The sequence below is a fragment of the Oncorhynchus kisutch genome, linkage group LG18 (genome assembly GCF_002021735.2).
Source record: "Oncorhynchus kisutch isolate 150728-3 linkage group LG18, Okis_V2, whole genome shotgun sequence".
Lineage (NCBI taxonomy): Eukaryota > Metazoa > Chordata > Actinopteri > Salmoniformes > Salmonidae > Oncorhynchus > Oncorhynchus kisutch.
Genome location: NC_034191.2, coordinates 60,729,228 through 60,750,372, shown reverse-complemented (window position 1 = coordinate 60,750,372; position 21,145 = coordinate 60,729,228). Strand labels below are relative to the sequence as shown.

General features: G+C 43.9%; 2 protein-coding genes across 3 annotated transcripts in view; both read left to right on the top strand.

Moving 5' to 3' along the window:
- The window catches only part of rsu1 (Ras suppressor protein 1), a 33,592-nt gene extending 21,964 nt beyond the window's left edge, over window positions 1-11,628 (top strand). The window contains exon 9 of one of the 2 annotated variants that reach the window (XM_031796410.1): window positions 9,968-11,628. In XM_031796410.1, coding sequence (XP_031652270.1) covers window positions 9,968-10,070 — 103 coding nt within the window. In that variant the 3' untranslated portion in view covers window positions 10,071-11,628. The remainder of the gene's footprint in view (window positions 1-9,967) is intronic. The other variant, XM_031796411.1, reaches the window with a different exon arrangement.
- Window positions 11,629-14,143: 2,515 nt separating this feature from the next.
- On the top strand, window positions 14,144-20,446 carry c1ql3a (complement component 1, q subcomponent-like 3a). The gene is made up of 2 exons (XM_020508756.2): window positions 14,144-15,466; window positions 18,321-20,446. The coding sequence occupies exons 1-2, from the start codon at window positions 14,879-14,881 to the stop codon at window positions 18,498-18,500; spliced, it is 768 nt and encodes a 255-aa protein (XP_020364345.1). The 5' UTR covers window positions 14,144-14,878; the 3' UTR covers window positions 18,501-20,446.
- Window positions 20,447-21,145: the final 699 nt, after the last annotated feature.

Below are 21,145 nucleotides of genomic sequence, written 5' to 3'. Positions count from 1 at the left end.
CCCTCTCTTATCAGCAATCATTAAGAGAAGAGCGAGAAACGGAGCGAGAGAAATCTGTTGTGTGTGAGGGAGCAGAATTTGAGTTTAACATGTGTTAATGCTTTATGATTATGCCATGGCTTTCCCTTCGCCGCTGTCTGTCTGTCTATCTGTCAGTCCACCAGTCCGGCTGCCAATTATTTCTGTCAAGTTAACAAGCTCCGTATGAAATATGCATGACAGGTACACACACACACACACACACACCTGCTGTGAAACTACTACTGCTGGCTTCAGCCAGAGACTGAAGCTAAATAGGCTCTAGGTGTATCAGTTAAAAATTACTTTAAACCTATTAGGAAGTGTTCTCCTCAATGCTGTGTGGGCATTCGGATCATTAGGAACCAATCAGGGTTTGTCTGGTCTAGACACAGGTGCTCAGCACTTTACAAACCCACCCGCTGAGTCTGCCATCTAAATGGTACCCTATGTAATGCACTACCTTTGACCATAGGGCAATGGCCGTGTCAGTCACGTGATATTTAAAATGATGTGTTTTTAAACCATAGACCTCTGTGGAGTTGTTATCTTTGTAGGACTTTTGAGTTTTATTTTGAGTCCGACCTCAGAAAGTACAATGAGAGAGGCAAGGTGATAGATGATGTTATCATGTGTTGATGACTCTGAATTCAACTAACACATTAGTGTCATAACGGCACAGTAGGAGAGGGGAGGAAAATCCTTTGCACTAAGCTTCTCTCTGGTGTAGCTAACTAACATCCCCTCCCCCAACACACACACACACTTTACCTTAGCATATTTTATCAGGCGATTCTGCATGGCTAGCTAGCCCTAGTTCGTTAATTCTGCTGAATGTGCTCAGAAGAGTTTTCAGACTTTCATCCTCCGAACTAATTATATTCATGCATTAATGAATATGCCCGCCTCTCTGACATGGGTGGACAGGGGCCCACTGGCTACTGGGTACGGCTGCCATTTGGGTCTTTACTCCCTCTGTGACTAGTATGTGTCTGGAGCTAGTAGTGCAGCTGTCGGTGTATGAGGCTGGTGAAATGGCTGTTGCGCTGTAAGTAAACTTTGTCAATCTCAGTACGGACTGAAGCAGTCAGTGATAGTTGAAACCTGAATGTCCAAAATCGACTGTATACTCACAGATCTAGAGTTTTCCCATTAGAAAGAAAAACACTTCTCTTCTGTGAAGAAAGATGACAACGTGCGGAGGAGGACAGTGAAGACCTGGCGTGTTATTGTCTTGTAGTGGCAGATTGCAGATCGTTTTCCATACTGTCCTACACTATACAGACCCTGTATAGTGTATAACCACAGTACATCAGACCCTGTTATGGTATATAACCACAAACCACAGGGATAGAATAAACTGTCCAGCTCCCTGCCTCAGCCTAAATCCATAGTGACAAGGCCACAGGAAATCCATGGGGAGGCTCGATGAGACTAAATGACAATAATTAAGACGCATGACAAACGAGCTGTGCTCCCAGCCTATGACAGATCTTCCTTCCACTCTTACTCTCCTCCCTGCCTGCCCACATCGTTAGCTGTAACCTTAAGGATGATCGAACAGTCTATTGTTGCTGACTGACCAGCCCACTGCTATGCCTATGTGTGGCACCAACGAGGGTAAGAACAATTTGGGATATTCTACCTCTGCTTTTACACAACTCATAGCACCAATGTATTGTAATGCGTATACCCCTGAGAGAAATGATAATTCCAATGACCCTAATGTAGATCCTCAAGAGTCGTGTATCATTCTAGACAATTAGTGCAGGCCTACTACTGTGTATATGAGGTTGTTGGACTGTATTTGTGCCATAGAAGTGGATGGCTACTTCGTTAATAATGCATGTTGTACAGAGGCTAATTTGTGTTATTGTTACATCATTGATTTCTCTGATTTTTCTTCCTCACAGGGGCCTCAATCGTGCTGTTTGGGGCCCTCGATTGGCCCCTTGTCTCCATTCATTACGGGAACTGAGAGAAAAAAGGAGAGGGAGAGAGTGGGGAAGAGAGAGAGCAAAGCTAGAGAGACGAGGCCCCTGTATGTTTGTCCTTTTAATGAGGCGTTTGATTGATAACCTGTAGGAGGCCCCTGGCCACTCAGGGGCCCGTGTTATAGAGCTGTCCTCGAGGCCCGGCTAATGAGAAGTGATGGGACTCCAGTGATCTCTCACCCCATTTGACCTGACCTATAGATACTGTCTTCTCTGAGGTATGCAGATTCCGATGCATAGTACAGAGAAAGGTATACTTGGAAATTTGCATTGACTGTGATATGTGGTTGTTTCCCTCCTATTAACCTTAGTTGAATGTACTGGACTGTAAGTCACTCTGGATGAGAGTTTCTGCTAAATGACAAAAGTAAGAGTTTGTATGTATTTCTAGGCGCCATATGAGTTTGAATTAACTTCTTATAACTATAGCAATTGATAGAAATGGTAGATCTTGATTTCACTCACATATTTCCATCTGTAAAACCTATAGTAATGCTATAAAATAACTGTAAAACTGAAAATGGAATGGCCTCCCGAGTGGCGCAGTGGTCTAAGGCACTGCATTGCTGTGCTTTAGGCATCACAAAAGACCCGGGTTTGATCCGGAGGCCGTGTTGCCAGCCGGCCGCAACCGGGAAACCCATGAGGCGGCGCACAATTGGCCCAGCATCGTCCGTGTTAGGGGAGGGTTTGGCAGGCCGGGATGTCCTTGTTCCATCGCACTCTAGCGACTCCTTGTGGTGTGCCGGGTACAATGCACGCTGACATGGTCGCCAGTTGTACGGTGTTTCTTCCGACACATTGGCGCAGTTGTTTTCCGGGTTAAGTGATCAGTGTGTCAAGAAGCAGTGCGGCTTGGCAGGGTCGTGTTTCATAGGACGCATGGCTCTCGACCTTCGCCTCTCCCGCATCCATACGGGGTTTCAGCGATGGGACAAGACTAACTACCAATTGGATATCATGAAATTGGGGAGAAAAAGGGGTAAAAAAGGACCCCTAAAAAATTATTCAACAAAAAAATCTAAAGTGGAACAGGATGTTAAAGGATAGAGCTGGGACGATAAACTGAAAATCTTCGACACTGACCATACTTATCATAGGCATTTTGCAGATATTGTTCCTTACAATAAGCAGCCTAAACTAGCAAAATGTATAATGGATTAAGTTTGCTAATATGTGTGATTTGTTAATGGGACAATTGATGGCAATAACTATCAAACTGGTAGTAGTAGTTTAAAGGATAATAAAAAATATAAATACTTTGGTGTACATTGCAATAAACTTATCGTGTATTTATTGTTATCACATCAATTTAGGCAATTTATTGCAATTGTTTATTTTTTTTGTCCATATCCCCCAGCTCTAATACAGAACACCTGATATCAGATCAATGACCCAAGGTGCTGCACAATTATCAAGAGAGAGAGAACCTATGGACACACACTGGCAAGTGCTTTGATTATTTAAGCCGTGTAAAATAGAAAAAGCTGTATAAAGAGTCTCTAAGACCACACCAGGACCCATTAAGTTCTCTGTGCTGCTCTCCCCCTTTTAATGGCCCTAAGTCTTCACAGGGGTCCTGTCCAGTCCCCTCTCCACTCACTGCAATGCTATGGGAAATCTTTGTGTTTATGCAGAGACAGAACTGCTGCTGCTGCCCATGTACAGTGGTAACAAGACTCTAGTCGGCCCTCAATGATTTGCGCTGTATGTATGTATGTATGTGTGTTTGTGGCAGGGGGGGGGGGGCAGTTCTGTGGATATCCCATCTTCCCCTTGGGCTCTGGCCTCTCCAGTGAACAACAGACTCTGACTGAGTGAGGGGGGTGGGTGGGAGGACAGAGCACATGGAGGAGCAGGAGAGAAGGAGGAAGAGGGGAAGTCTCGTTGTAGACTTTCCCATGGGATGGAACGTCTACTTTTTGCCCCCAATATTTTTATGAATATTGCTAGCAACAACAGAATCGACTAATTTTAAATGACAGATCTACAGTAGAAAATAGGAGAATAAAACTGCTGGTAAGCTTTCTTGACTTGGGCATACATTTTTGCCAACATGGCTAACCAATGTCGAGTGACGCACCCGTGCGTCACATGGTCACTTTATTTTGAATGTTGAATAGCTCGCCATGTATTTATCCTAGAGACTTAGTTTATTGTAGTGGCTGCAGCTCAATCCCGTCTCTCCGCCATTATAAAGTTTGTGCACATGCCATAAATGGCCTTTTTCTACACACGAGGTTCCAAACAAGAAAATCGTAATTAAATAGTCTGTAAAACCAAAACCGTGTGAGCACCAAACTAATATGACTCCCACAAACACTACAGTGTCGGTTGTTTGGCTCTACGACATCCACAAGCTTTACAGCAGTCATCTGAAGGTAACTCCATACCGACTCAAAATAGCAAAAGGCGTTAAATGTGCCAAAAATAAATAACGTGACCAAAACCTGGGTCTAAACATTGAATCGAAGTTTTCTCATATCTCATAGATATAGGACAGACACTTCAAAACCTTGTTCCTTTGAGAGATTTTTTTACTGTCTTTTTTTTGCAATTTATGGACATGTTATTCAATGCGTTTCTATGGGCTTTAGCAGTTTAGGTATAATTCAATGTTTCGGCAAAAAATTAATTATACATGCAGGTGTCCTAAATTTCAAAATCAAATGGCTAAATTATAAATTTTTTGACCATCTTAAAGCAATTCCAGATTTTAGCTCAGTAGATTTTGCTCTTACACCTAAATTTTAAAAAAAATTCGCTATGTGCCGCTGTTCGTTTTGCAGCCACGGTCCCAGCCATTTTGCCATCAAGATCAAAAATAGCCCAAGAAATAGGTTCAAGAACTAGAGATTTTTTGTAAGAAAATTCTCCCCAGTTAGTCTGGTCCCATTGCTGCAACTCTCGTACGGACTCGGGAAAGGCGAAGGTCACAACGCCCGCTTAACCCGGAAGGCAGCCGCACCAATGTGTCCGAGGAAACGCTGTGCACCTGGCGACCATGTCAGCGTGCATTGTGCCCTGCCCGCCACAGGAGTCGCTAGAGCGCAATGCGACAAGATCATCCCGGCCGGCCAAACCCTCCCCTAACCCAGACGACGCTGAGCCAATTGTGTGCTGCCCCATGGGTCTCCCGGTCGCGGCCGGATGCGACAGAGCCTGGACTCAAACCAGGATCTCTAGTGGCACAGCTAGCTCTGTGATGCAGTGTCTTAGACCACTGCACCACTTGGGAGTCCTCTCACGTGGCCCATTATATCGGTATTTATTGGGCTATGTCATCCAATTGGGTAGACCTAGTTATAAAGGAGAGTGGATACTTAATTGACTTGAGCTACATTTTGCATAACTGGATGATTATTCAGAGCAGGATGATTTGCAAGCAGAGTAAAATACATGTCTTATCAGTATTTATTTCCAGTCGGAGTCTAAATCAGCCTATCATATTTAGGAAGTTAAGGGCAACTGCACCGTGCTTCAACGCCCATATAACCTAGTCTACAGGCTATTTAATTGAGACCAAACATAGGCGTACTTGATCTCGCACGCCCAACCAAATCTAATAATGGTAGGCTGCTGAACGTAAATCAGCAAGAATTTGGTTATTTGATTTGGTGAATATTGCGACAGAGGGGATTTTAACACACTAGATAACGAATAGCCGACAAAACAAAATACCTTTTCGAAATATTCTTGCATAACTTTGATAGGAGCAGGTAGACATAAATACATGTGTTATCAACATTGATTTCCAGTCAATGTCGGAGCCTAACCCAGCCTATTATATTTAGAAGTTCATTTCCATGGAAAGACAGGCTATTTAAGTGAGACCACGCATAGCTGCATTTGACCTCACACGCTCCAACAATAGAGGAGAGGTAGGTTACTGAACTTGAGGCAGAATTATCCTATGAGAGTGTGTGAATAGTACGACAGAGGTGCTTTAATACAATAGTTAACACATAACAAACAGAAAGACAACCGTTCGAAATCATCTGTGGCGCGAAGAAATATTTTCATCCCAAAGTTGTCTGTCTGACCGCCCACTCCCGCTGCGCAGCATGAAAAATGTAGACTTTGCCGCAATGCTCTCTGTCGGGGCCCGCGGGATGCCCTCGGGAAAGCGGCTCTCTAGCCCAGAGCAGAGAAACAATAGCATGCTGTTCAGGTGGCATGATAGAGCATATATTTTGCTGTGTCTCCCTCTTTTCTCCCCCGTGTCTACCCCCTCCCCCACATCTTCCTCGTGGTTCCTCAGTATTCCACTCATGTTCCTCTGCCATGTCATTCCTCTGAGACTGTCAGAAAGAGAGCGGGAGAGAGGGGGCTGGGGATTGATGGATGGAGGGAAAAGGGGGGTTGAAAGGAGGGTGGGGGAGAGCGAGAGGGCGGGATGGCCGGGGGGAGGAGGAATGCTTTGTTGATCCCACCGCAGCTTCCTCTCCCCTTTCCTCCCCTCCACCTCTCACCTCTCTCCACCTCATCAGACCAATGTAAAACAAGACCAATTAACTCCTAAAACAGTGTTGTGTGTCTGTATACGTGTTTCTGTCAACACTGATCCTTCTGACAAGCCCCGGTCTGATCAGCCTCTATCTGCATGTCTCGATGGGGAATAAACCAACTCTACCACTCCTTCAGATGACTCCCAACAACAACACACACAGCCAGGCTACATCAACTATGTTACACTGTATGACCTCCAGACCATAACAGTCATCCTGGTAACAGAGAGCCTATACGAGGACATTCGAGACTGAAAATGACATTTTTTTTGTGAAACCTTGCAACGTTTCCAATGACATTTGTAAGACCTGATGTAGTCTTGCAAACCCTGCGAGGTTTCAACCTATCGTGCTTCATACTAGATGTAATGCCGAGAACGCCAATGAGACGATATGATGTTGTCAACGTTCATGATATATTATATCAAGCTTTAAGTCATGTTTATAACAACCCAATGTAGGCATTAGTATGCTTTCAAATGAAATGTTACTAGTGTTACTGTATGTGTTTTAACTTGGGGTCATCTTTGGGTTTCAAAATATACTGAACAAAAATATAAATGCAAAAATGTCAAAGATTTTACTGTGTTACAGTTCATATAAGGAAATGTGTCAATTTTAAATACATTCATTAGGCCCTAATCTATGGTTTCACGTGATTGGGCAGGGGCGCTGCCATGGGTGGGCCTGGGAGGGCGTAGGCCCAACCACAGGGGAGCCAGGCCCAGCCAATCATAATTTGTTTTTCCCCACAAAAGGGCTTTATTACAGACAAGTACTCCAGTTTTATCATCTGTCCGTGTGGCTGGTCTTAGACGATCCTGCAGGTGAAGAAACCGGATGTGGAGGTTCTGGCCTGGTGTGGTTACAAATCGTCTGCGGTTTTAAGGCCGTTTGGACGTACTGCCAATTTCTCTAAAATGATGAAGGTGGCTTATGGTAGAGAAATTAACATTAAATTATCTGGCAACAGCAGTCAACATGCCAATTGCATGCTCCCTCCAAAATTTGAGACATTTGTGTCATTGTGTTGTGACAATTGTACATTTTAGAGTGGCCTTTTGTACCCAGCACAAGGTGCACCTATGTAATGAACCTGCTGCTTTTTTCCCCCAGCTTCTTTATATGCCACATCTGGCAGGTGGCTGGATTATCGTGGCAAAGGAGAAATTCTCACTAAGAGGGATGTAAGCACATTTGTGCACAAAGTTGGAGAGAAATAAGCTTTTTATGCGTGTGGAAAGTTACTGGGATCTTTTTATTTCAGCTCATGAAACATGGGACCAACACTTTATATTTTTGTTCACTATAATTAGTGTACTACATTTCCAAACACATCTTTATCATATTGCCCTGGCCTACACCCTAGCAATTGTTCATACAGTTCCTATCCCTCCTCTTTAGTGACTCCCTTGATCCAAAACACTCCATCATTCATTTGGGGGTATTATTCTCCTCAGATTGATTTTTTCTTCATGACACAATGGATTGTTTTCTCTTCCTCTCTGCATCCCCTTCCTCTAAATCATCCATCAGTGGGGCGAGAGCTACAATTATGCAGAAACACAGTGGCTTGTTATGACACTACTGAGTGCTGCGCCCCACTGCATGTTATTGACAAAATGAGTAAACCCGCTCTTTTAAGCAGCTCCCTCCATCAGTCACCCCCCCCCCCCTTCTCCGTTCCGCTAGATCCCTGCTCTCTTATATACTCAAACACATGCCTCTTTTCCTCGTGTGTGTGTGTTTCTCTCTCTCTCTCATTCTTACCTGATTTCTCTATTAGTTGAGTAATATACCAGTAAAACAGCAGAGGCCATGTGATTCCAATGGTTTCTGGCCCTGCTCTTGGTCATGGTAGCGAAATGGTTTGGATGTCGAAGTAGAAAGAGAACTATATCTCTTAGGACCCTGGTTCTTCCAGACACTGGGGGCCCCCAGGGGCCAGCGGAGTGGCTCCTAGCCCCCAGCCAACCCCCTTCTCCTGGGCCAAAGCACCACGCCTGGCTGGGCAGCAGCTCTGGAGGAAGGGGGGGGGGGACAACCGCTTCCAAGCCCCAGGAGGGGGGTCTGACACTGGGCCAAACACAGAGGGATGTGTCTGTAGAGCTAGAAGATTCCAGGTTCTTCCATCACACAGTGACAGACGGGATGACAGAATCTAGACTCCATTTTTGATTTGTAGATACTTTATGGATAAGTAGTAGGAAGGAAATTCAATGGAATGACATGTTGACAAACCATCATTTAAAAAAAACATTTTTTTTTAAAAGTGCACTATCCATAGTTGAGTTTGGCCACACTTAAACCAACATCTTGGTGTTCTATTTGATGGTGTGTGTGTGTGGGGGGGGGGGGGGGGGGTGTCCGTCATCCAGATGGTTACTGTGTTAACCCTCACAGTAGGGGTTAGTTAGAGCAAGAAGCCGCAACAGAATTTTGTTTATGCTGATAGACAGTAAAAATATCGCTCTGTCAAAAGTGAAATATTAACTATCTACATTATTAATGAAAAATGTGTTTGATTTATGCAGCGTGAGAGTCAGTCAACACCTTTGTGTGTGTGTGTGTGTGTGAGAAGCTCTGCATGGCTATATCTCAAATTTCTGTATTAGAATTGAACTTCTTCCATAAAGCTAATCAGACTCTTGACATTTTCCTAATCTGCAATTATAACTATTTCTGAAATGGCACTCTTCATTTACCCTCAACAAGTGGGTTGCAGACCAGGCAGTAACGTGCACTCAGCTGTCTCCTGTCCATCAACCTGCTCTTTACCGTTCCTCCTTTTTCCTCCTCTCCTCTTTACCTCTCTCCAGACAGTTGTTTACAACCTCTATCTTTTCATCGATGGCCTCCGTTCCTTGTTCTTCTCATGCCCCCACTACCCCTCTCTATGTATCCCTCTTTCTCTATCTTCTGCACTCTTTCCCTCTCTTCTCTCTCTCTCTCTCTCTCTCTCTCGCCCTCTGTCACTTTGCTCAGCCCCATGGGTGGCTCTCCCTTACAGAGAGTGAAAGAGCAGTGGACTGGAAAGGACTGTTCCTCCCTCTTCCCTTCCCTCTCTTTTTCTCCCTAGCCAGAGCGGCCCAGTTCTAAGATAATTGTCTCTGTGTATTCCCTGTTCTTCTGCAGGATAATCCCCAACTGGGGCTGTTTAGCCTCACATAGATAGTGTTTCCCCATTTCTCTCTCTCTCTTTCATCTCTTTTGATTATGTCCTATTTATTTAGCCCTGTTTATTAAAAATGGGTATAAATGCTGTAATAACGTTTAATTAATTGTTAGACTAATAAGAGGTTGAATTAAATACTGTACATGTTTGATGATACATGAGGAGAATAGTCAGGACAAGAGATGTTGAGCTGAGATTCAGTGTGGCTGTGCATGAATGCATACGTAGAGTAAGTAACAAAAAAATCCCTGTTGTTTCTTCTCCTACCACAGTCTGTACGGCCGCCACATGCAGGCCAACCCCGAGCCTCCGAAGAAGAACAACGACAAGACCAAAAAGATCAGCCGCAAGCCCCTGGCCGCCAAAAACAAATGAGGGAGAGGAGGATGAGAAGGATGAAGAGGAGGAGGAGGAGGAGGAGGAGGAGCTGACTGCTTGTTTGCCCCCTTTTTATGTATTTATCAGAGGAACACAGAACTACATTTTATACTGCTCTATGTTCAGGATGTCACGCTAGTGTTAATGGCAGTCCACCATGCATCTTTAACTGCCACAGAGGCCCATTTTATTACAGCACCCTTTTAAGCAGACCAAAGGACTGATTCAGTCAACCCATCCTCTTCAAATCAATTCATAAAGTGTATTTTATTAACTTTTCTCAGACAGTGTGATTTTAAACCATCAGCAATTTGTTTCTTAACTTAATTTGGAAGATAAATCATTTCCCAAGCCATATGTGTAGTGGTGAAGTCGTTACACAGGTTGACGGGCTCTGGCCCCTGTGGTCCCACAGTAACTGAATTAGCTTGTCCTGGTGGGGGAGACTATTGTGAAACAATGCTAATTTGTGTAGCTATCTGCCGACACAAAACGCCTTGTAGAGTAACCACCAGAGAGACGGCATTAGCTTCACCCCGCATTTGATTTGATCCAGCTTACCAGAGAGCGAGCGAGACGAGGGGGTGAGGGGAGGGACGCCGGGTGAGGGAGGAGAGTGTGGGGGGGGGGGGGGGGGGGGGGGGGGGGGGTTTAGGGAGGAGAGCAGGCCATTTTGGAGAAAGGGGATGAGGGAGGGTGAGGAGAGAGGAGTAGGCCATTTGGAGATGTTCATATCCGACCCCTCCAGCACTCCCTGGTGACTCCTTGTCTCCACTGTAGTGAGACAGGTTGTGTAAAGGCAGCCGCTGCAGCCCGAGTGGATGGAGGGATTTTAGACGGCTTTAAAGGGTCTTAACTGCATCTGTAGTATCCTGCCCTCGAGGGGAGTAGAGGGGTATAAAGTCACTGACTGTTACCTTTTCCTGCATTTGCTCTTCTTAGTCTTGTTTTCTAACACAGGGATATGTATCCTCACTGTCTCTTGTGGTCAATTGTACATGTTCGCTGTCTACGAGCTATGGGAGCCAGCAGTGGCCAAAATGCCCCCAGAGCTCATTTTTATAAAGGATAACAAGTAGCTTTAAACAATGGGGTGGCCATGTACCTCAAGATATCAGTCATATGGGACATAACACTGAAACAATATGGCGTCCTAACGTTGCAATCCACTATAGTCTGGTACGGTGCTCGGTCATAATCCACTTTGTAAAACCGTTGTCCAAGTCTTTTCAATGACCTGGAGATACTGGAGTATTTTGATTGTTCCATTTTGTCAAGTGACTTTGAAATACGTCTGCAACTTTCTGGGACAAGCCATAGAATAGCCATTGATAGCCTGAGTCTTTACTGAAAGTGTTATTTTTAAACGTGCCTCGGAAACGCACGCTTCCTGACAGCTGTCCTTAACATTTCAGCTTAATAATGTCAATGAAAAGAATGTACTCCTTTTGTTATGCTTTTATCAAGCCATGCGCCAGATGCCACAATATACTGTACGTTACATGTGTTCTGTTTTCAATATTTTAAATAAAGCAATCCATTTGGTTTGAGTTTAGATTTTGGTCCAAATCTGCTGTATAACTTTGATAACCCCGATGGGTGTGGTTTCTAGGAGAGTTAAACACTGAACTTGTGGACACGCAGCAGGTCAGTCATGGAGTTCACACACCCTAAGACGACCATGTCACGCCTCACACACCTGTCCTACACACACACACACACACACACACCTCCCCTGTTGTCATGACGGCGGGTGGAGGGAGGCGATGAGATCTCCTTAGAACTGACCTTTCAGCGGTGTCTCCTGGTAACCAGCTGATGACTCTTAGGATGGTGTGTGTGTGTGTGTGTGCGTGCGTGCGGGTGTGGATGGGCGTGTGTGTCAGTTGGCCGCTGTGGGGCTGCCTGTCCTGCTCGTTCACACACCACGCTCACAAGCACAGCGGGCACATCTGTCCATCTCTTAGAGCCGACGCAACAACTCAGAAGATGGAGCTGGAGACCTGACACGCATCCACACACCCCCTCTGCTCTCACACACACACACCCCTCACCTCGCCCCATCGTGCCAGCATACCCCTTACCCATTCCTCCTCAGTGCTACTCTCGATGTCTCTCATACCTGCCTCCAAACACTGTCTACGCTACCTTCTCTCCGTTCCTCATTAACACCAGTAAATCATCCTCTTCTCCTTATCCAAACATCTCATCACTCTGTCCCCTGTGTTCATCCATAGCCTATCTTCTCTCTCTGCCCCATTGTCTTCTAACTGGTGGCATCACTTCTACACAACGCTTGTCCCTCAACCAACAGTGCAGATGGATTCGTCACGCTTTCCAACGTACGACAATGCCCTCTATGCTCTTCCTCCTCCATCCTTCTCTTCACTATACAATACTTTCTGGTTGTTATGCTCTTCCTTCCTCCTACTCCTTCAGTCTGGCCAGAGGGTTTAATCTGATCCCTCAAAAAATCTGAACAATTACAATTCCAAAACAGGGTGTGGTTTTTAAACTTTGCAAAAGGTATTGGCAATTCATTACTGTCTGAGAGTTTAGAACCAATCCATCTATTTGTGGATCTAGAATAATGGCAACCTGACCCATTCTCTACAGCGGTTCAATTGTGTTGTCAGCCTCCATTAGAATGGGAGGACTGGCCTGAGAAATGGAGCTCGTCAAGGGAAATGCATCATTATACGAACGGTGGATCAGTCAACGACAACAATGAATCTATGACCTTTTCCAACTATTGTTGTTTTAAGCTAAAACTTCACAATGCTGCATTGGAATAGATTTGATTCTGGCCCCCTCTTTGATTTTGGTAAAAGTCATTACCTCAATGTTTTGTTTTTTAAGCTGGTTTTTATTTCCTTTCTGCTACTCCTTCCTTTAAACAGATGTTATTCCTTCGTTCCTTCTTCTCAATTCATCTCACGGCCTCAAGGACACAATAGGTCCCCAGCTAACCAAGGCCATTGATTTTCACTGGGTGATTTATAGGGTCCAGTGTGTGTTAGGGTAGACCTGATTGGCTAGGGAACCTGCTCTATGCCACCTTAATGGGTGAAGAGTTGTGGATGGCATATGGCCGATTTGGTGCCTACAGGCACCTATGCCACCCAGACCATGCCAATCTATAGAATATGAGTACCAGAGAACGTGTGTGTGCGTGTGCAAAATCGGTCTTGGGTGGCCTTAAACAGTGAAATATTGTCACAGCCACCTTTTTTGGTCCCAGCGTTACGTCAAAGCTCTTCAGACAGGACGTGCTGCTTTTATGCATCTAGCAAATCGCTATCCTTATGACCTGCCGTCTGCACACAGAAGAGTGCGCAGTGTAAAGGGCTTTGCGCACATCCAAGTGCAACACAGCAATCGTGTTTGTGGTAACAACCTGTTGAACATGTGAAAGGAGCGTAAAGAATATCACCTAAACTGTTCAAATGTGTACCTCATATTTACCTTGGATACCAGGGCCAAGCAGCAATAAGCTACATTAGGATATAGTTTGTGCTTACCACAGCAATGTGCTATAATTTATCTTCTGCTGTTATGATATTGACAGAAGTGTCATTATAATGATTGCCCTGTTACCTTCGAAGCTCCTTGTCAGGGACTTGTTTAATGTATCAACTAAGTGGTCTCAATAATATTGGATTTTTTTGGGCGGTATAATAACCCGGAACCATGGTTTGATTTAAAGAACATAAGAGTCCGCGACCAGCGATTGCCTCCTCGTGGCTCCTGATGTCCTAGTTTGAGTTACAGGAATGTAACCATGTAATAATCATGTTTACGTGTCAATCATAAGTGCTGTATTGATTGTAGTCTAAAGAAACACATAGAGATGTTGCCACATAGCCCTGAGTAAACGCGAAAGTAAAATAATCCAATGTGTCTAAGCTTGAAACATTTATATCCTCTATAGCAGTGATTAATGCCATCTTTGTCCAAGGCCTGATTGCATCCCTCCAAGCCTCTCCTCCTCCTCCTAGTGATGCCAAGTCTGAGTTTTGGACCGAGCGAGATATCAAGATAAAGGAATGGGTGGTGTTACTCTGCACTATATTTCCATCTTTTTTAAGACGGTGCACTATCTTGCCCTCCCTCTCTGTTTTTTCTTCTCTCTCTGTGCAGTGCAGAGTACTGCGCATACAACTCTGTAAGCTACGCGCTCTGATCAGAGGCACTCCGCTCTCCACACAGGGCTTAATGACATTACCAACGGTTTATAGAGTCGTGCTTACACCTGATATGCTGCTATTCTTTAACAAACTCTGGACTGTGTATACAGTGGTAGACTTTTAGACCAGTTGGCTTTGGATATAAGCTGTGGATCGTTGGAGAATAAAGGAGAGGAAGGAGTGCGTTCTCCCACCGAAGTGTTTTTTGTGTGCTACGCGTCCACACGTGGCTGCTTACAGCAGGGCTTTAAAGTACAGCCGCCACCTCACAGATGCTGAAGACAGTGTTTTTTTAAGCACTGACGACTTAAAGCGCGAGCAGCCAGGAAAAGGGCTGAACTTTCCGATTCGGTGAGACTTAAATAAGCAAACATCAGCACAAAAAGTAAAGAGCGGAAAGAAGAAAAAAAACAGACGCGCAGGGGGCTTGGCCCAAAAAAAAGTTCATTACCATTAACTTACCAACAAACCAATATTGGCTGTATATTTTTTTCTTTTTAAAAGCGTACCTCATCAACCACCAAGATTTCACCCAAAAGCAGACAAGAGGATCGCCCTGCGCTGACGAGACTGGTCGGCAGGAAGCGGCTAATAGCGGCTGGAGTGCTTGGAGTCGTCATGGTGTTAGTGCTGGTGATTCTGATCCCAGTTCTGGTTAACTCCGCTGGAACTTCAGCGCACTATGAGATGCTGGGAACCTGCAGGATGGTATGTGATCCATATGGAACCAAGTCACCGACCGCTACGGCAGACACGGTGCGAGCGGACAACAGCCTCATGCAGTCTTTACCAACTTTTATAACAGGTCCGAAAGGGGAACCGGGCCGCCCGGGGAAGGCCGGACCCAGAGGCATCCCAGGTGATCAGGGCCCGCCCGGTCCGATGGGGCCACCCGGGGAGAAGGGGGAACCGGGACGGCCTGGACTACCGGGTCCACCGGGACCCAATGCCGCGGCGGGGGCTATCAGCGCGGCTACGTACAGCACCGTTCCCAAAATCGCGTTTTACGCAGGCCTTAAAAAACAGCACGAGGGCTACGAGGTGCTGAAATTCGACGACGTGGTCACTAATCTGGGGAACCATTACGACCCCACAACCGGGAAGTTTACCTGCTCCATACCTGGGATATACTTCTTCACTTATCACGTCCTGATGCGGGGAGGGGACGGAACCAGCATGTGGGCAGATCTCTGCAAAAACAATCAGGTATGGACCGGTGCACAAAGAATTACGCACACACTGAGGCACATATTGTTGTAGCCTTTGTGTGTTTATTGGCAAATATAATGTTTCAACCTTTGTCACTTGTCACTGAACTGGCGTTCGAGTGATCTCTTTTTTGTTTCATGGGAAAATAAGTAGGAACCGAAAAGTGACCAAATGCATAAACCATTAAAACAGACAATGCTCAACATGATAAATAGAATGCTATTAGCTTATTTCATGAGTGTAGCTGAAGTCAGTTTTACGCATGTATGAATGTTTCTATTTAAATAATCACTCCAGCATATATAGTAGCCTTTTGGCTAAAGCCAGGCGACAATAAAACGAAAGTGACACTTTTACCCACTCAAACATTGCGTTGAACTTCCTCAGTCATGCCCGTGTGCGCGCTGACAGGAGGCGTGTGGATGCTTGATTGAAGATGCCCGGTGTTGGGTGTAATTGATGCAAACGGGAAAAAAATTGCGGCAAAGATTGTCCATTGTTATCATAATACATTTTCAACACTAATTGGGTTAATGAGTTGACATTAGTTTGACATTACATTTTTTCCTAAGACTGAATGATTGAGTTTAACGAAACGAAACAAATCTCTATTTTACTTTTCACACCAATTCGAAAAGTTTTTTTAAAGGCCAAATAATAACATGTATTATTCCCTTTCCTGTCTTTTTGACTTGATTACATTATGCTAAATCTGATAGAAGATCATCCTAACAATCTTTTATTATTTTCATTACAAGTTTAAAAAAAAAAAAAAATAGGCCTATCATATTTTTTTTATACAAAAAGCATTATTGTTATTGTTATTATTATAATAAAATCCTTAATCATCATATAATTAGAATATGTAGATTTAGCAATATATTGTTACTCACACTGTATATGGCTACAAATCATATTTTATCTCCTTTTTCAACAGTGCTTCAACGATCAGAATTGACAGAATCTGCTCATAATACTAGCTGCTGTCAGAGAGCACATCTAATCCCTATTCCCTCGGGACATCCCGTGTCACCAAGCCACTGTGAGTCTCCTCGACTCACAGAACCCGCTTCGCCATGCGCATCTCCCTGTCAACGGCTACTGCGCTCGGTGTACCGGGCGACCAGGCAGCCACTTAGGCTGAAGCCCGGAGCTCATTCTGCACAACACAGCTACAGTACGGGCCAATCAGTTCGCAGCACAGACAGACAGGTTCATATGAAGCAAAAATTGTACTTTTGGTGTGTAAAAAAAAGAAAAAAGAAAAAAAATTAAGACTCTGCCAAGAGGCTCTGTGTTTTGTTTTTATTGTCACATCCAGTGTTTGAAAACAGCATGCTGAGCTGAGGACTAGTAGAGGTCAAGCGTGAGCTAAAGCAGAAATAAACAATTACAAATAATACAATTAATTCTTTATTTATTCACTCACTCAGATAATTAAAATCATTTGGATTACACTAAAATATGCCTTTAGGCACGAGCGTTTACAGTATGGTTTTAAAATAAAGTCGTCTTAAATCATTCAGATGCTATTCATCATTTTATTATAGTGAATTAACAGGGCTTGCTGTGCATGCCTTTAGTGGCATTTAAAGGTTGTTCTCCATTTGAATCTTCACACACAGAACATCAAAATAGTGTTATGCAAACAGTGGATTTATAGCAAATTCCCTCATTTACAGTCTCATGTTACACCTTACAAAAGGTGTCTGAGGAGACTAATTTGAATAAACAACAGCCCACAATTCCCTGCTATGTTTCACTTTCTAGATCGTAATGATATTCATGTTCATCAATCAATGAAGACTGATGATTAGGCTAATTAGGGCGATATTGCCAAACAATTTCTGGTTGATGACAGGTCTGGATAGGTGTAGCTAATTGGGCTTAGGCCTATCCTTCATATGGAAGTCTACCATCCCCTTTCTCTATGTGATGTTGATATAATGTTTTTATTGGTGGTTTTAATTCATTGTGGTATTTTGTTATCTCGCTCAAATAGTTGTTTTAGCAATGGTTGTGGTCAGAATGCAGAATTCAAGGCTCTCCCTGATTTTGAAATCTTCCTGACAAGCCTCTGGTGTCCGGGTAGGCCTATTGTGTATTGGAGCTGTCCATGGGGCTGAAACAGTGATCGCCTCTTCTTTATAATCTACATCGGAAGCAAGACCAAGTCCTACCCTATGACTCTAATATGTTGTTTTTAGAAGAGTGAGCAGTCCACTACAGTACTGCAATTTGGAGTCATAAACATTAGATTATGTACACATGTTGTATAAAAACTCCCCAGAAGGCAATTCAATTAAGTTGCATACTGACATAAAAGGAATCTTTAATGTAATTTGCATTAAACATTTATGAAACTAAAGATAATGTTCTTGTAAAAAAATTAAGCAAACTTGTTAGTGTCAATTCCACACAATATTTGAAGTTAAGTGATAACTGAAACATTGCTAGTCTGGCAACCTTCGGGGTGGAGAACCTGTTATGGGACTCCAATGAGAAACCTTGGGTTAAGGTGCTGATTCTATTCCATTCAATACGACTTTAATTATCCACTCAAGGGAAATTAAGAAAGGCATATTGCATATCAACATGGCTATTCTCCTCTGGGCTTGAGCCAGTGCCACAGTGAGTTTATGGCAGTTAACTATATACACCTGTCTCCATTACCCTGTAGGTTTGAGCCAATGCCATGTGTTCATGATAACAAACTGTGTCTCCATACATTCCCCTCTAGGTTCGAGACAGTGCTAACTGTACCCATTACTCCATTCCCTTGTGGGTTGGAGCCAGTGTTAACTAATTAAATACATGAACTAACTATGTAAACATGTCTCCAACCCTCTAGGTTCGAGCCAGTGCCATAGCCCAGGACGCTGACCAGAACTATGATTATGCCAGTAACAGTGCCGTGCTGCATCTGGAGCCTGGAGACGAGGTCTACATCAAACTGGACGGGGGCAAGGCCCACGGGGGCAACAACAACAAGTACAGCACCTTCTCTGGATTCATCATCTACGCAGATTAGCTAACAGACCTAGCCTCAAACCTCAGTCAACCTACAGCCTCACCTCTCAGTCAACCTACAGCCTCTCAATCATACGGAACACCCTCTCCATGATCTGTCCTATAGTAACTATAGTAACTATAGGCCCTAGTTACTAAAGCTACCATAGTGACTAATACTATATTTGAGAGTTGAGGCTATAGGACCTAGCCTCAACTCTCATTCCTCCCTACAACCTCAACCCTCAGTCACCTACTTACAGAACACCCTCTCCATCTATATGATCTAGCCTCAACTTTCAACCCTCAGTCATCTAACATCGCACGCCCTCCCCATACCCCCCCCCCCCCCCCCCCCCCCCCCCGATTGGATGGAAGGCTGTAGAGGGTGGGTGTTTCACAACGACAGAGTAATTGAGTTTTGTCCAATCCTGCTACTGGATCCAAAGCTGCCTGAGGGAACTGCCTGTGTGTAAAGAAAATGAAAGACGAATTGAAGAAGAAGAGTTACGGAAGGAAAATGTCAAAACATAAATTGTAAGTCAAACAGAAGTGCTGGCCTTCATTATTCTACCACCAAAGCAGTAAACTAGTGTACATCTTTGTTTGTGTAGCTATATAAACGAAGCCTAGTCGTGTGATGACGAGAGTTTTTATGAACACAGAACCAGATGATTGTTTGCAATAACCCACATAAACAAACCATAATTGTCCTTGCTGTGCGTGACGTGTTAAAACCTAAGGCAATACAATACTTTCTGAGGGTTGCCAAGCAACTCGGATGCTTACATGTTGTAGAAAGGTTGGTTGTGTTGTTGTAGGGTTGTAGTGAGAGGGGGGGACGATGACGTCATCTTAAATCTGGTTTCAGTTCATGGTTGGGAATGGACTGTGTATATGGTGAAGTCTCTACTAGCTCTATAAATAGTCATTCCTTTCCCTTATTTAATTAAGTAGACTTTAAGGCCTTGTAAAAAAATACCTTCAACATCACATTTAAAGGGATAGTTCCTTTATGGCAGAGCTGCTTTCTTATGGTTATAGCAGACACAGCCTTTTTGTTTACAAAAAGGTACACATGGTTTCTATACATTTTTTGAAAAAAAGGTCCCAATAGGAGAACCCTTTGAAGAACCCTTTTTTGGTTCAAGGTAGAACCCTTTTGGGATCCATGCAGAACGGGTTCTAGTTGGAACAGCAAATGGTTCTAGTTGGAACCAAACGGGTTCTCCTACGGGGGACAGCTGACAAACCCTTTTGGAACCCTTTTTTCTAAGTGTACAGTATGTATACTTTTTCTGAAGGTCAAGCCTAGACTGTTTAGTGGTTAGGTCCACTTAGAACCACCTTGTTTTACACTAGATGAATCATCGAGTGCTGTGTGGGAGTGGCGCTACCTGACGCGTAACAATGCTTAGCCCCATTAGTTCAGCACAACCGTGTGAAGTTACAGTATTGGAATGCTACTGGAGGAAAGCACTATGCAGAACTACGAGTATGACTACTATGTAAATGTATATGTATGTATCCTAAAGAAAGTTTAACGAGAATGTGGATAGCACCACTGAATTACTGTGTAAATATTGTAGTGATTATGAAATTGTTCTTATTTTTCACCCCTATAAATGTACAAAACTGTTGAAAGAAAGAGCACGGGTTGGATAACCTACCGCTTCGTATTAGAACCATAGTCTAACTTAATGGGACATGCAGTACCAGTCCTATACTTACTGATATGTGTGTGACTATGTCTGTGTCTGAGATGGCACACTATTCCCTATATAGTGCACAGCTTTTGATCCGAACCCTATGGGCCCTTGTCAAAAGTAGTGCACTATATAGAGAATAGGGTGCCATTTCAGACACAGGCTATTAGATCAGGACACGTTCTTCTATTGTATTCCCTGGACACACTTCACCTGTGTACTGTTTACTCAAATCATGTTGCCATTAAATGGACAAATCGAATCAGATGATCAGATTCCTGTCTTTATTTATTTTTCTGATTAGTAATATGTATTACGATACAACCATTAAAACAACTGTCTGGATGGTGCTCAGTCCTCACTGGGTTGGTTGGAGGGGATAAAGGAGTGTCCTCAAACTTTAATCAGATAGAATGTCAATGTTTCAACTCACCAAACTTTCTGTCTGTGAAGGGTGGTCGGTTACACAGGAGAGTAAAGTCACTGAAGAGTTCAGTCGATTTTAAGTAAAGGCATCCTCACATGTAATTCCTGCACAGTAATTGTGCAAGTCTTGTAGAACTCAGAACGTGAGCTTCCACAGTTCAGCCACAGTGTTTCTCCTCCAGGAGGTCTCACAGTATGACAACGGATGTAGCCAGTTCTTAAAGAAACGAACCAACCCACACTTTCCTCAGTGGTTGAATTGTTCCCCATCTGTGCCTCTTGGGAGTGAATGGAAAATTCTGGTACACCAAGTTCTGTCCATTAGGAGTGAGGATTATTTGGTCATGGGCATAGGTTAGTATTTGTCACTGACTCTCTCTACACCTCTTATAGAGACACATAGAGCTTGATTCAAGCCGTGTCGCTGAATTTAAAGGTAATCTCCGACATATGCAGCATTTACTGTCTCTGCTAACGTGGGAACCGTTGCCTTTAAATGTATTTTGCGCTGTGGCGCAGCTCTTCAGCACTACGG

Coding starts and splice junctions, on each gene's coding strand:
- c1ql3a (XM_020508756.2), top strand. CDS start 14,879: ATGGTGTTAGTGCTGGTGATTCTGATCCCAGTTCTGGTTAACTCCGCT. Junction 15,467..18,320: donor ATCTCTGCAAAAACAATCAG/GTATGGACCGGT, acceptor CCAACCCTCTAG/GTTCGAGCCAGTGCCATAGC.